This window comes from Aulonocara sp. 'chitande type north' Nkhata Bay, linkage group LG19 (genome assembly GCF_057382095.1).
Source record: "Aulonocara sp. 'chitande type north' Nkhata Bay isolate Kocher_YH1m ecotype deep benthic linkage group LG19, A_spYH_male_GT1.1, whole genome shotgun sequence".
Taxonomy (NCBI): domain Eukaryota; kingdom Metazoa; phylum Chordata; class Actinopteri; order Cichliformes; family Cichlidae; genus Aulonocara; species Aulonocara sp. 'chitande type north' Nkhata Bay.
In genome coordinates this window covers 13,796,805-13,813,484 of record NC_141362.1, presented here as the reverse complement: position 1 = coordinate 13,813,484, position 16,680 = coordinate 13,796,805, and the positions used below count along the sequence as shown (strand labels likewise).

The following is a 16,680-nucleotide window of genomic DNA, read 5'->3' as shown; positions in this document are numbered from 1 at the left end:
GCAGAGAATAAAAATGTAGCTGATCAGAGCAGTAAGCGAAGTCAGGAAGCTAGTTTTCTCTCACTGTAGCTTTGTATTTTTTCCAGCAGGAGGCAGCACAGCTTTTAAAATAACCCAATCCGTGGTTGCTCTGCAAACCTTCCCACTAACTCAACATACATTCCCACTTACAACATGCAGTCTTCAATACATACATCTTTAACAAACAGAATCAGGAAACTGTAAACTGTTTTTTCAACAGACCGGTAACAATTCGAACTCAAATATTTGTCTCATGTGTCTGTCAAAACAGCCACTGTTCCAAATCTGTCCACACAGAAGGTCATTGAGATTAGTCACTTTGCTGCGTTACACTGCCTGCCTTTGTTTTCTGCAGATGGCTTCTCTGAGTCGAGCAAACTCCCCGTGTGGGCTCCCGGGGGGCACCAACCTTTTAAACCTTTGAAGCCCCCGTGGGCAGATGACAAGTAAACAGTCCTACAGCTGTCAGTAACAGTAATCCCGGCATGGGCTGAGAAAGGCCAGTGTCAGTGGAAAATGCCTCCATGCAGAGGCAGGGCCTCGTGCTGGGATCAAAGGCACTAAAGAAAATCAGATGTGAAAGAAAGACAACCGAATGTGCTTTCATTTTAAATTTATGCATGCTCACCTTGCAGCTCAGTGGCTTTCCTGAATTCATCAAGGCACTGAAGGCTTCCTGGGTTCTCTAGTGCCAACTTATTGTTGAGGTACCAAAACAGGAAAGTCATGAGGATGATGAAGAGTCCGATGGCTGTCAGAAACCCCAGCACCTCTGGAGAGACTAGAAAACAAATACGCATTTTTAAATATCAAAACGTGACTACTTAAGCTGTTTTTAGCCTTAAATCGAATGTAGTAGGTTGTCATGTTGTAAGAAATGGTAATAATGGTAATAATTTATTCACACCCGCTTTCACTTTTTCTGAGCTAAAAAAAAATATTCAGAAGAAGTGACAGTTAAGTGAAACCTGGGTCCAGGCCAGAAACAACACAACTATCCTCTAATGCTAACAGGACATCACCTCTTTGCAAAACATCTGCAAAATCAGCAGGTGAACACAAAGCCAGCAGCAAAGAATGTAGAGTGATGTTACAGATGAATGTATGAGCCAAATATTTAACAGGGAACAGAATAAGTGCCAAAAAAAAGCAGTCCAACTTCAACTCTCAATTTCTATCTATATCTATTTCTACAATAAAATCGACGTGACATCTGACTTTTTACTTTTCCACATTGACAGAGTTTTTCACGTGTTTCAAAATAAGGAATCCTGTCAGTGTGTAGGACTAAGAGACTGAAGTTAGCCTAAGATTAATCTTTATGCTTTTCACTCATAATTATAAAACATTTCAGGTCCTCTTGGTGAGTAGAGAAAAAAAAAACCATAATAAATAATTTTTAGATTAGTTATTAAGTAACGTGTGATATATGTTACTTTTTTGAAAACGACCACAAATTACATTAACCAGTTGTTAAAAATAAAAACAAATGACTAATGTCCACATTCACAAACATCTTAGTTGTACAGTTAGAACACATCTTGGCTCCAGCTGAAACCTTCGCTGGGTACAATGCAGAAAAAACATCTGTACTGTGTCAGTATTTAGCATCTGACAAAAAAACACTTCTACAAACAATGCAGATGAGAGACACAGAGGCAAAGAAACCGGAGTGAAGGAGACACTCAGAGGGGTTGTGTCACTGTAGAAACGCAACCTGTTGGTTGCCATAGTGACAGGTTCAGGTGCAGCATCACACGGACCCCCAGACGCACGGGCGAGTCAGATCTCATTAAAGGCAGCACTGAGTGCCGCACATCAGGAGATCCAGTTAGGTCTGGACACAAACATCATTAGCGAGGCTTTGTTACGCCAGAATGAACCGGCCCAGGTGATACATGTATCCTGACTGCACTGGTGACAATATAAATGCATGACCTTCAGCTACATGTATGACCTTATGACATCAGGATGGAGGTGCAACGCCATCACAGACGGTTAAACGTCAGGATGCTTTTCTATTCTCTCCATCAGTGGCATCAAAGTGATCAAATAAGCCTATCATCTTTGTCCTAAACCACTTTTTTACTGTGCTTACATTAAAGATTTAGCTGCAATCAGCCTTCAGAGACCTGCTGTCACCACCTGCAGCCAGTTCAGAAGATTTTTTTAGCATTTCACTAAGGACAACTCATCTGTAACCAGAGGGTTCACTTCACTTGTTGGACTGTCTGGCTGAAGTGAGCGGTTATAACTGTTAAATATAAAAACACGGACAATACAAGGATGGAAACCTCCATGCAACAATGGAAAAAAATAGGTGGTTGACCAGTGAATGTGTTGAATTTTTTTTGCTTTCAACAACCAACTGCATGTAGTTGCAGCAACCCGCTGGTCATCAAGATGTTGAGCGTAAAACAGTCGTTCAATCACAAGGCAATTGCACAGACAATGGCTTTTACATTGCCAACATGTTGCAAGCACAACTCATGTGTCGTATTCTGGTTATTCTGGTAATTGTGTCACTTATTTTGGAGGGTTTACAGAATTCATGCTTCAAACCTACGAGGTGCTGGGTGAACTCTAAATTCACCTAGCTGACAACACAAGGTTGTAGCACAGTGTAAAAAATGAAGTATTTGATAAGTGTATATTTTTTAGATATTGTCAGGGATCCTGGGTCTGAGCGACCCAGGATCCCTGAGCAGTTATGGACTAATATTATAATATATATTTTGTATTGCTGTCCCTCGTTATCCCTGCTTGTGTGTGTGTGTGTGTGTGTGTGTGTGTGTGTGTGTGTGTGTGTGTGTGTGTGTGTGTGTGTGTGTGTGTGTGTTTCTGCGGGCGCCTTCAGGCCTGGTGGGTGTGGCCCTGCTGGCGGACTGGCCACACCCGAAGCCACACACCTGCTGCTGATCAGGCCTCGTCGGGGGAGCTACTTAAGAGTCTTGGAGCTCCCACCGACGTGGGATCATTTCGTGAGACTTCCCGTCAGTTCTCCAGCTGGTCTGTTTGTGAGTGTGAGCTTACCAAGTGAACTGAGGGTACTAACTACTGCCTCTATTTTCCCAGGAAGGATTGCTGGATGAGAGGGCAGCAGACACAGAGTGCACTGGCACGAGGGAGCAGACACATGGGCACAAACACGGGGAGAAGACACGGAGTGGAAGTCGGGAGCACACGGGGATGTATTATTGTTGTGTATCAGTTCCATCACTGTAAATAAACGCACTGCTTGTACATAGAGCACCGCGCCTGGGTCCTCCTTCCCCACACCCCCCACGGTTTGCCATGCCGAACCGTGACAGATATGGTTTAAAATGCCAACTTCTGTTTGGCAACTCTCTGGCAACAAATCCACCCCTGACCATTTTCTCCTCCTCATTTTGTTGCTCATCCTCTGTTTTGTCAACTAAAGGGGAAAAAAATGGAACTTTTAAAGGTTTTGATGATAAAGAGCCATTTTAAAGGTGTCTGGATCCAGATCAACTTCAAAGGTTAGTCAGCTCTAAGCAGGGCCGAGCCAGATTTCTACTGAAATGTTTATGAAACACAGTTTTGAATAATCCTGTTAACAAGCTAAACTAATCCCAAAATCTCGCTGAAGTCAAAATTTAAAATGAGGGACAATTAATACTTTTTCCCCAGCATAACGAGAAACATTCCCAATTGTCTCAGCTATGATGCCTGATACTGTAGATCAACCATCTTAGTGACACAACAGACTGCAGCTGTGCTAACCAAAAGTGCTATTAGACAATAAACACTACAATGGAAGTAAAGCGCCTATTAAAGCCAATAAAGGCACTCATTAAAGCCATTTTTAATAAGTATGACGCATGTTCTTACAGAATGATTATGTCTTACACTACAGAGCTTTGCAAAGAGGCTGCTGGTTGTGGTGAACAGATCAATGGATGATAAAACCAGCAGATTCAGTGTGGTGTCTAATGGAATCAAATGTTTCCTCAGTGCTGCAGAATTGCTTTGCATTCAGAACATGTGGGGAAGAACAGGGGATTTTACCTCTGAAAGCTGCTCGCTCAAACACTTCATACACAGAGAAAGTTTGTGACAGAAAGAAAACTTTAGCAGCAGTCTGTATACTTTCTGTCATCCACCTGAGTACTGGTGAGCATACAGAGTGGTGCACAGTGGTGATGGTGAGAAGAATTTAGATCCCAGGATGCAGTGAATGAGAAATAAATGTTCAATGTTCTTTCCAAAACTTGAAAGGGTTTAACATGCTACACCTACACCTGGCTCCTGTTTCACATTATGCAACCAATGGCATCGTTACTTATAGATGTATAAAAGATAGATCCAGCTGCTGTGGTAGGATCCATCTGTTTTTGAATGTCATTAAGAAGCTTCAGGATGAGTATTTTCACTGGTTCCATTTTGGTGCTTTAAAACCAAAGGTGACTGGTGCGTTGTAAATTTTACTGTGAACCCACAACCTATAATATATCCTAGATAATCCTAGTGATACGTATAATGCACATACACATAAACACATAAAATGAACTTAACATGTTTGATATGATCAGAATGGAGTGACCGAGCCCATCAAATCATCAATAAAACAGTTCCCATATTCTTCTGTAGCATCAGAACCCGTGTTTGCAACCTCAGTCATCGCCCCCTGGTGGTCGTTATAAAGAATGCAGGTTTAAGGCCATTTTGCGTCAACTTGACTTCAGATCTAAAAGCTACATCTATCATCTACATCATCATTCAAATACAGATCAAGGAGGTCCATTTAGAGAACATTTCCTCAAACAAAAATCCAAAATGTAAAAGCCAGCATGCATTAAAATTCAATGCAATAAACTTTGATACAACTATTACGCTACTTTAGTGTCTTTTCTCCGTTTCCCTGACTTGTTTCTTTGGATGCCTCTATATGAGTTACAATGCATGCAACTAGCTTGTATTTCCTGTGTACAAACACTGACTACTGTAAAAACAAAAGAAAATGCTGATTAAAATAACTAAACTGTAATTGCGGGAAAAGTTGTGCAGAGTAAAATAAAAAATGCAGCACTAGGTCTGGGTCTGTAAAGAACAGTCCACCTATTTTTTTCAATGTATGTGGATACACATCTTTCACCAGTCATACATAATAATTTATTTGACCCAAAGAATCATGGGTGTACTGACATACGCCCATGAATGATGGGGTGGCAGAGGTACTCAGCAGCAGCCAATACGTAAAAGAATAAACGCCTGAGAAGCACTTGCTTTACAATATTTCATGCACAGTCACAAAAGTGGAGAGATGGAACAGGTTTTCAAGTGCAATGGGAGACTTTAGATTACTGCTGAGCTCATTTACCATGATGAATGCAGCTCTACATGTAAAAGTCCATTTTGTTCAATTAAACCAAGCTGCTGCCTTTCTTACAAATGGGAGATAATGAGCCCATCTGGCAAGAAAGTACTTAGAAGACGTGTTTCTCCATTAGTGGCAATGATGACTGGTTCTCTGTTTTTAATTCCAATATAATGGCTGTAACAATTAACTGGTTTTAGCCATTAGTGGCACCAAGAGGAAAGAACTTGCACTGGTTTCAGTCTATTGTGTGTTTGTCAAGATTGAATAAAACCAGGTTCATTCCAGGTTTGAAGGAAAAATACATCTGTTCTTTTAAAGGGGAACTATTATGCTTGTCCTTACTTTTGTAATATTTTACACTGATCAGAGTTTCTGCCAGGAAGTTGTTAACCCCAGTGGCTTTGACAAGCAAAATTAATCAATGTGCTTTAACACTAACTGATAGGTGCATCTCCTCAGACGCAGCGACAGGCAGTGGGGTTTATTTCCCATTTTACGGCCTACACCAGTGACAGAACTCTGCATCAACTTAACATCATTCCTACAGCCAAGAATGAGCTGGTCGATCGTATTTTGTCATCACTGGGAATCATCTTACCAGTTAAAACAAATCTTTTTACCAATTTTAAGGTTTTTTTTTTAGTTTTTTCAAGCTGGTGTTTATTTCCATCTTAGACAGGTGGTGGTGTTCATATTAAAGAGGGCCAAAGCATCTAATAATGAGATCACCACATGTACTTACTACTTGCTTACTATCAATGTTTGTGAGCATGGAAGCCCCGCCCACCAGTTTTTCAAACCATTGGTTTACAAAGCACAGCAATCAGAAAAAGGTGTGTTGAAAGGCAGACACCGACAACCTGTAGTTAAATTCAGTCTTTATTTATAAAGCACAGTCACCTCGAGGTATTTTATACTGTTAGGTAAAGACCCCACAATAATACAGAGACAACCCTAACAATCAGAAAACTGCCTCTAAGCAAGCACTTGGCAACAGTGGGAACTAAAAACTCCCTTTAACAGGAAGAAACCTCCAGCAGAACCAGAAGAAGGCTCAGGGAGAGGCACCGTCTGCCGCAACTGACTCGGGTTGATGGACGGGAGACTGAGGGCGACAGTTTTGGATGCAAAGAGCCTTCCAGCTCTATATAGGTCTTTAGGGAAACAGCTCCTAGACTTTAAACACTTTCCTGATGCGTTTATGGCCTCAGTGACTTTTCTGGGTTGGACTGAATAAAAACAATGAGACCATTTTGTAAATTTTGATCATTCTGTTTCAGAAAGGAGGATTATCTGCGATGTGCTCTCATGACTTGTGATTAATTTGTTATTGACAAGTTGTTAGCAGTCAGTTCCTCTCCTCGTTCCTGACATAAACTTTCAAAATATGTATGTGGCAACGAGTAAACTCTTATCTGAAGGCTTTCAAAAAGGACTTCACAATGCTGCATAAAGGCCCAGTACAAGTTAAATCCAGATGTTTATTGAACTCTGAATCATGCAAATCTACTCTTTTAGAGTTCAAAATGAAAAATACAGATCTGGAGCTTATTTTACGCATAACATCGTCCCAGTTAAGCTTAAGTAATTGTTGCTTTAACAACAAGACTGCTACACAAAACAACCAGACTCTTTCACATCTAAAGAAGCAGAAGACAGTTACATAACCTGCCGTGTGCTTATTTCCACCTGATACTCGTCTGTTAGCCTTAAAACATGTGTGCATGCCAGGAAATTTGGCAGATTTTAATTTTGTTGTCCTCTTTGTCTGTAATGAGCCGATTATTGTTGGTAGCTTTCAGTGTCTGGTCGCACGGCGCTAAGGGAGCAGGAGGCGTTCTCTCATGGGAATGTCTGTTTGCTCACACTGTACCAGCTTCTCACTGTTGACTGAATTATTCACAGCACAGATGGTGCGGGAGGGATCCTGCTCTGTATAATTCCCCAAATGCCTCAAACAGGGAAAAGAATATTAAATCGTGGAGATCTACAGTGAGTTTCACTCCTGACTTCAAACTACTATATATTTTTATTTTATCTACACATAAACTGCATCATACTTCTTTCATCTGCTAAAAAACAAAACAAAATATTTCATCAAAGAAAATGTTTTTTTAATTCCACAGCAAAACTGGTGCTGTGTGAAAGTGTGGGTGCTGTGTGGTATAAGCTGTCTAACATCATTTATCATTTTCCTGTTGGACTTACTTCACCAAATAAGCCAGATTCCATTAAAATACTGAGAATAGCCCCGTGTGTGGGACTGACTGATGACTCACCGGACGATTAAACAATAACCGACTGTGTTACACAAGAAGCACAGAGAACAATTATGTGGGAAAGGAACCCTGTAACAGCTATAAAATGTACCGAACACCTTTAAAAAGAGCCACTTTTTGAAAATTAATGTGTGAAGTGAATTAACAACCAAGTACTTTAGAAAATACACATATTTGGCATTTCCTGCAGCATAACTCATACTTTCCTCCTCATGGCAACAGATCAATGAAATCAGTTCAGGATTAAATTCCTAATTAAATTTAGAGAAATATGAGTATCAGAAAAATACAAAAACTTGTATGTGCAGTTTTCACAAACTGAGAAAGATTTTATGCAATTAACAGATGTCTCTGTTAATGGAAAATAAAACCTCTTAATAGTGATTCCCCCCCCCAGAAATGACACCACAGATTATAATGCTGCAAATATATAAATACTGCAACACTTTGTGGGTCACAGGCTCACCCACAGCTGTGCTCCCTTACATGTTTACAAAAGAAGAGAAATCCTGTGATTCTATATTTGGATCGAATATCGTTCTGATAATGAATTCATTAGCTACATATATGTATATACAACCAGCCACTTCATCAGGTACACCGTCAGACCTCTTCAGATGGTTTTAATAGACCTCTCTGCACTGAATCATACTTGTTATTAATCTCTGTCTCTCTTCCACAGCATGTCTTTATCATGTCTTCCTTCTCTCTCCCCAACCGGTCACAGCAGATGGCCCCGCCCCTCCCTGAGCCTGGTTCTGCTGGAAGTTTCTTCCTGTCAAAAGTTTTTCCTTGAGGCGACTGTTGTTGTGATTTGGCGCTGTATAAATAAAATTGAATTGAATTTTACCCTCAGAGCTGTATTATTCCCTAATGGCATAGATTAGCAGCTATCATGACAGCATGCAGATTTATAGGCAACACATCCATTATGTGACCCCCCCGATTCTACCACATCCCAAAGGTGCTTTATTGTAGTGAGACCTGATGCCTATGGAGGCCATTTGAGTGCAGTGTCTTCATTGCTATGTATAAGAAACCAAATTGAGATGATTAGAACTTGGCTGGTGAATTAAATTGCCATCAGAAAATACATAATGTTTGGTCATAAAGAGATGGATATGGTTAGGAGAATTACTCAGGTACACTGTCGCATTTAAATGAAGCTCAGTTGGTACTAAGAGATGCCAGATTTCTGATCAAATCATTCATCTACTGTCCATTTTTGTTGAGCCTGAGTGAGATGTACTCTCAGTTCCTGTGTCTGTTCCCATATGACAGAAGTGGCATCCAGTGTGGTCTTCTGCTGCGGTAGCCAATCAGCTTTAAGGTACAACGTCTGAGTTGTAACAAGCGTGTGTTTGAGTTAGTCCTCCCTCTCCAACAGCTCAAAGTAGAGCTCCTTCTGTGTGACGAGCAGTGTTGGTCAAGTTACTTGAAAAAAGTAATCAGTAACTAATTACTGATTACTTCCCCCAAAAAGTAATCCCGTTACTTTACTGATTACTTATTTTCAAAAGTAATTAATTACTTAGTTACTTAGTTACTTTTTAAAAACACGATTTACAACCTGAAGAGGTGATAAAGTGATAGATCTTTCAGCCCAATTCTACATTTTCTACATAATCCATCATACAAAATGTAATCAAATGGAAAAGTCTCTTTTTTAAACTTGTTTTATTAGTTTTAATCTTTTAACTTTATGCATCAAGCAAAAATTTAATTATATGCACCATTCTCTGACTTGAATAAATTAGTTTAACATTTAAACCTATTTTCTGCACATTCCAGCACATAAAATAAAATGTTTTTTGTGTTTACACTCACTATTTCAAATAGATGCAAGTAAAACACAGCAGAAAATAAATAAAGTCAAAGACTCAGCGGTCCTGTTGCTTTTTCACCTGTAAAGCAGGAGTGGGGCAGGCGGAGGTTTACCCTGGTGCAGGTGTGCCGCGGTCAGTTGAAGAATCCGCGACTTTCTCTGTGAGTTTCCCATTACGTCGTAGCTACTCGGTGCTTGTTTGGAAGTTTAAGGGTTTTTTTCGCTGTAAAAAGAAGTTTTCTTCCCACGCACAACGGACACTAATGTTTTTGTCACTTTTTATGGAATCAAACTCAAAGTAAGGTCAGTACTTCCACGCTTTAAACGCTGCACGCTCATACTCTCTCCCACAATCGATATGTGATCCATTGTTGATCTGCAGACAGCTGTTGTCACTAACGGCGCACTCGCTTACGTCACTGTCATGAGACATTCTCGCAAAAAAATCACGGTTTTAGTAACGGGAAAGTAATGGTAATCTAATTACCGTTTTTGCAATAGTAATCCCTTACTTTACTCGTTACTTGAAAAAAGTAATCAGATTACAGTAACGCGTTACAAGTAACGCGTTACTGCCCATCTTTGGTGACGAGTGGAGCAAAATGTTTTTCTTTTACTTTTCTTGATCCTGCTTTACTAAAATAACTAAATTAGGTTTTACGAGTAATGCACATATTTAACATTTTGTCGTGTGAAATGTTTAAGCCATGCCTCATGTTGCCTCAGGCAAAACTGAATGGCTCCCATTATCCTTCTCAGAGTGAGGAGTAAAGCTCAATTTAATTCTGGTATTGGATGGGTACTCCGTATCAGCAGTAATTCAGAGATTTAATTAGATTTAATTAAAAATTGATTCTCCAGTCACTGGTGAATGCAAAAGAAAAGGCACAATGAAAATTGCATTTCGCTTTAATCAGTGTAAGAAAAGCAATTGGCTTCAACTCCTCAAAAAACAGTTAAAAGATGACAACCACCTCCCTGGTTGGGGAGATCCAACAGTTTTCATGTTCGTCTAAAATAAAACTCCTGTAGCTGCCAACATTTCACACCAGTGGGAACCAAGAATTACAACCAGAAAAGCCTTTTAATAGTTTAACATTCAATGCAATGACAGCAAGAGCCAGAGGCGTCCTCGGCTTTCATTTTACAATGTCAGGTTTTCTAAAAGGACACAGTGGATGAACTACATCTCACGTGATGCTCCAGGAGGAGGAAGAGGACATTGCTGGATAAAGTCGGATCTGTCCACATGCCAACTGTCATCAAGAACCAAACCTCCTCAAATCCACATAGACACCCACACACTCCACAGGCAGCTCATAAGCACTCTCAGCGCTCCCATGCAAACTCCCACACATACTCTGAAGCACATTACCCACAGAGTAGCCACACACATGCAAACACACAACACATACACCTGTGGTAGTTTCAAACAAATGGATTAAACCCACATTAAACCCACACACACACACACACACAGTTCTACAAGCAGACCACTCAGCTGCCCCCTCCATCATGATCAGGACCTTCTGCAATCACTTGTGCATATTTATTTTTTAGTTTGAAATACTTTCTTTATGAACATGAGTATGCTGTGGTAAAAGAGAAGTACTCGGTACTTTCACTGAACATGCCAAGTTACAGCTCTTCTAGTTAACTTGATTTATTAGTGTGTAAAAATGCAAAAAAATAAATAAATAAATAAAAAATCTGGCAAGTCAGGAACGTCAATATATGAGCTGCATCGAAAACAAACCATGTCTGCTCACCGAGAAATGACTAGGAGCAGGATTTGTTATTAATATATGACAGTGAAAAATAATTACTAAGGTTAACCACGCATTGGAGGGTATAAGCATCCTGGATTTCTTTTAGGTAACCCAAAAAAGACAAAAACAGCCTTCACACTTCTTGGCTCCAAGTAATCGATCTTTAGGAGCTTCCTCAGGCAACACTGTGCACACCTCTCTCTTTTTTTTCCTGCAACATCCTCTCACTTCTGATATTCTTCACCAAATCAATTGATGTCTTTGTTATATAAGGATAAAAAATGAGAGAAATATATCCAGTGAAAGCTCTTAGTAGATAGCATACGTATCACCCTGCTAAATCCTTAGCCTCTTCCATGACACAAGTGTGAGGATTTCTATTACTATAAAGGTCATATCCAACCTTTAAATGTCACTTCCCTTTGTTGGCAAAAGCCATGATGTTCACAGAACCACCAAGAAGATGCAAATGGTATCAGGTGACATTTAAATGGGTGAAGTCTCATTTATCAGTTTGTTCAGAGTTTCATTTCAAACTCTGCTTTCATCATTTCTAATGTTTCCGGTTGCTTCCTTACTGATTGTGAAACCGTCTCCTGGACGTCAAGACTTGTGTGGAAAATGCGCTAAAAGACGCATGTAGAGGTTTCGCTCTAAAAGATGAATTCGTTAAACAACAAATTAAGTGCCTTAATTTATATTTTTGAAATATGATTTTCATTCAGTGATAATAACCTTTAATAAGAACAACAACAACCTTTCCAATGCAATTAAAGTGAAGCAGCACATTGAAGCATTATTAAAAAAGAAAAGAAGCTCTTCATATGCAAATAAGATATTAATGCAGAAGTAGTAATTTGTTGTTTTGATAACTACAGCACAATACTGGTTCAAGAACTTTGATTACAGAATACAAACTATAGTGTTTTTATTTTCTAATAATGAAAATTATAGAAAAATATGAGTAAAACTGGGCAGCTACAAACTCATCTTATTCCTTATCCGTTATTATTTGTTTCTAAAAAATACAGGGGAACCCTGACGTTCTCCTCCTAAATCTCTGAAAGCCTGAACCATCCAACACTAAATCTAAACTAATGTTCAAGAAGCTGTTTTTATGTCCCATCATATTCTGTCATAAACAAATACACACATACTTTCACTCAAACCTTCATGGCCTGCCTCCCATTTTTTATGTACGCATGATGTAGTCAGTGTAACGACATATATGTACTTTTATATTATCGTCTGACACTGCTCTGACGTTTCGTAGCTCCCTTCGGTGAGTTACATTTAAAGAAACCACTGACTGCAGATAAACAAAGAAAAGCTTGTGGTTACACCCACCAGATGCTGAACAATAAATCCCTGCGCTTGAATACCGTAGAGTTTTACAAGGACTTTTTGCCACTTCTTTACCAACATGGTAAATAAAATATTTCAGATTATTAAAATTGCTCGCCACATGAAGACTTCCCTGATTACATTAATAATCGCCCAATTTCATTACTGAAATTCTTTAGACAAACAGAACAGAGAACAGAAAACCAATTTGTAATAACTTTATAATAACATTAACTTTGGTGTTTCCTTACATGCAATTATGTAATTACAGTAACTTGTTATCTGGTATCATTGAAATCCCATCTAATAGTTGTTGCTTAACAAAACATTATTTTTTGGATTCTAATTAAGCATTATTTGCATTTATTCTAAACATTTCATTCCCCATACAATAAAATGCTTTAGTGCACTGAGACAGCAATAAAATGGAAATAAGATGGAGCCAGTCTGCTATCAATTTGGAATTGAATATTGTCAAGTTTGCAATTACATACAATCTGTTTGTGATATTACGGTGAATAACTGTGTTAGATCAATGAAAACAAAGTGTTAACTAGAGGTAAAGCTGAACTTCTGAGTGACCAGCTGACTGCTTAATATGAAATAGAAGTAAACCTATCGTGGCATCTTGGAGTACTGGAAGGGCGAATTGTTTTTTTCAATGCTTTAATTATTTAATTAAAAAAATCTGTCATGCATATTTAAAAAAAAATTAATTCGTTAAATAAAAATGGAATTTAAATGCTTCTGTTATCAGAGCAACAAGCGGATGTTATAATTTATAGGTAATTATTCCATAATTGGGTATCTCATTTTAGCTTTTAGCTTTAACCTTTGCAAACACATCAAATGTTTAAAATGCTACAGCTCTGCAAGCATTATTTTTGTTCACTGCATTTGAAATAAAGCTGGCTGCAAATTGCTACCATCACAAATGAAAGCACGCAGCAAAAGTGACATCATGACTGCTGTGTGGCTGCCATGACAACAGTTTATCTAGTTCAGTGTCAAAACGATGCTAGCATACTGTAAAACCATAAATCATGACATTGGAGCATCTTAGAAACTTGGGCATACATAAAGGAAACGCTAACTATGACAAACACAAACATACCTGTTAAAAAAAAGAATTCTTTTATAGAAATAAAAAGGCGACTTCTTGTGTCACAAGCGTTTATACATCACAGATGCAACATCAGATAATTCTAACTGATCACCTTTTACAAGCTTTACAAACACCATGAACAAGCAGTGAGCACACAGAACGAAAGAGTACAGCAGACCAACAATAAACGCGACTTGAAACAGCCAGAAACAAACACACAGATGTTTTTCAGTGGTGATAAATGATCAGACAGGTGGAGGGGGAGGTGCAGTGCATGGGTCAAAGGTCAACCTCCCAGAGCTCTGATCTGCCCTACCTTTTCTGACGCAGATCAGCTCATGTACTCCACAGTTACGCTCGCCACCTGGAAAGACAATGCAGTTTCAATGAGCCACGCCGCGATGGAGGGAACACAAGACAAAAACATCACAGCCGCACATTTAAATATGTTGAGACGCATTCGGACACACTTCCACAGAAGGACAGGAATAACACGGATAGAAGACACAGACAGTGACTGGATGGTGACAGCTGGATGTGGACGATTAACACAGAAACATCCTTCTTGCATTTATTAAAGTTTTATTGCACAATTATGCACAATAGCTGGTTATGTGAGCTTCAGCTTAACTTCACTACCTTTTAAATTAAGCTACATTCAGTCAGACTGTCATTGAAAAGTACATTACTAAAAACAATGAAAGTTTGCCATCTAATCCAAAGTCCAAACAGTATGCGTATGTATATACAAAATATACACACAACATATATATACACATACACTTGTAGCAGGGTCATTTACACTGATACAAGAGCAGCCTTTAGAGTAATTACAACATGTACATGGATTCGCAGTATTTACATTATTATTATTTTTGTACGCAATGTGCATGGTTTGTGTTTCTTATGTGCATACCACAAGTGTGTGGTGTGCATACATGTGTGGAGCTTACAGCACATTGCCCAGAGTTGAATCATCTACTTTACCTGCACAGTCTCACTCTGAACAGGCAAAGCACAGGAAATAACACAAGAACTGAAAAGAAATGAGTAAATATGTAACAACTGTTCAAAACTAGGAGAAGGGTTAGCACGAATCCTTAAAGTGGACAAACTATTCCAGCCCAGCTCTATCTTTAATTAACACAATATTTATCGTTCATTTAATTTATATGGGTAGAAATTGTTTTTTTGCTTCCAGACTTTATGCTAAGCTAAGTGTGCTGCAGAGTACTTTTCACTGGTTCCCTGGTTCATCATTATAACCTACCAGCTTTCAGTGTCTAAACACATATGTCATCCTTTCATTGTTTACCATCCTTCATGATAAACATTCACTGTGTATCATCATTCAATAAAAAAATCTTCTGAAATGAAATGTGAATAATGAATTATAATAATTATCAAGCTTTTACTTGTGTACATTTTCAGCCTCTAACAATCAGTTATTTCCAACACGAGTTTTCCGAGATGTAACATGATTTTTTATTTTTGGGTACGATTGCACCTTTAGTGAAGAGTTTAAGAGAAAAAAATACCAGTTTAAATACCTGTGCTGAGGGGTCACAGTGGAAGGGACAGTGCTTAACATTTTGAAAACACCAATTGGAGAATAAACTTGGTTTGATTTCATGACTGCATTAGCATTTTTCTTACATTTCAGCCATAATATAAATTATTTATTCCTTTATTTATTTCAGTCGCTAAAAAAATCAATCATCATTACTCATCATTACGTCCTTACTTATACAAACTTTAACATACTAACTGAATATTAAAACAACATTAGAAATGTGCAGTGGTTTAAGATGTTCGCTTACAACAAAACTCTAAAGACTTTTCTTTTAGGGAGCATTAAACCTGTAAGGAATCACCTTCAAAGCCAAACCTGAGTATACATGCAGTCAGTCTGCAGCCCCTCTGACATTTAAAAAGCCCACAACATAAGATTGTAAGATATTTAACTGTGTATCTTTGTGCAAAACAAAGGCTCAACATTTTAAAACATCCTTAAATCCATCTGACTGCAGCTCGCTGGCTCACTAAACATGGATTGAAAATGGATCTGACTGCACAAAGCACCACTGATCCTTATCCATGAGAAAAAAAACTGGAAGCACAGGGTGTCTTTTAATCCCTCTGCATATCCTGGAATAAACCACACACTCGTGTATCACAGTTTGATTGTTGCATAAACAATACAGTATCTCATGCTGTTATTCAATCATAATAAAAATGGGAACAACCAAACAAATAGTTAAGGGATGTTTGATCTGAAAGTCTGGCATCAGACAACAGTTCAGCCGCTGACGTTCTCTGTGGGTCTGAGTTTTATCAACACTCTGTCAGCCCAGCGGGCTGGACTCGATGGATGGCAGCTCCACGTTGAGCTCAGCAGTGGGCACCCACCTAAGCTTCAGTATATCATGAGGTAGACACCCAGTCACTGTTTTTCAAACTCTTTACAGAGAGTTCACAGCAGCTTTCTGCCGCAGACGGCCTTTCAGACGGTGACTGTAATTCAGAACTATTACTCACACTTGTGAGGGCCTCCCGGTCTCTGAGCTCAACGGCTGCCTCTGGGATCTGCCTACAGGTTGAGCAGCTCTGGCTGAATTCAGACAGTGTAGTGGTTTGTACAGGGCTGAACAAAGGCAACAAAAGGCTGAAAGCACTGAAACAAAAGGCATCACAGCAGGGTAAAGCCAAAGAATCTAGACCTTTACTTCAGAGCATTACTTGTACCAAGATAACAATGAAACGGTGGAAGGTCCAGGTCGGTTTGTCAGTGAAAAAAAAGAAAAAGATGTGAAACTATCAAAGCGTATCAAATTAAATCCAACAAATGAGAAAAAAGGCTACTTTAAAATGGGATGCCAAAATTATAAAATATAAGTGTACAAAAGTAAAAGTTCTTTGTTTTTTTAATGTTTTTTGTTTCTGAGAAAAATGAGATCCAAATAAGACGCCATTCATTGTAAATCTCGATAGAACAG

The 16,680-nt window shown here is 38.9% G+C and overlaps 1 protein-coding gene across 3 annotated transcripts in view; it reads right to left on the bottom strand.

The window, feature by feature from the left end:
* The window catches only part of syt14a (synaptotagmin XIVa), a 52,342-nt gene that overhangs the window by 24,842 nt on the left and 10,820 nt on the right, over positions 1 to 16,680 (bottom strand). For 2 of the 3 annotated variants that reach the window (XM_086274058.1, XM_086274060.1), the window contains exons 2-3: positions 14,001 to 14,048; positions 650 to 802 (exon numbers count right to left, since the gene is read on the bottom strand). In XM_086274058.1, the coding sequence (XP_086130184.1) occupies positions 650 to 802; positions 14,001 to 14,048 (201 nt within the window). The remainder of the gene's footprint in view (positions 1 to 649; positions 803 to 14,000; positions 14,049 to 16,680) is intronic. The other variant, XM_086274059.1, reaches the window with a different exon arrangement.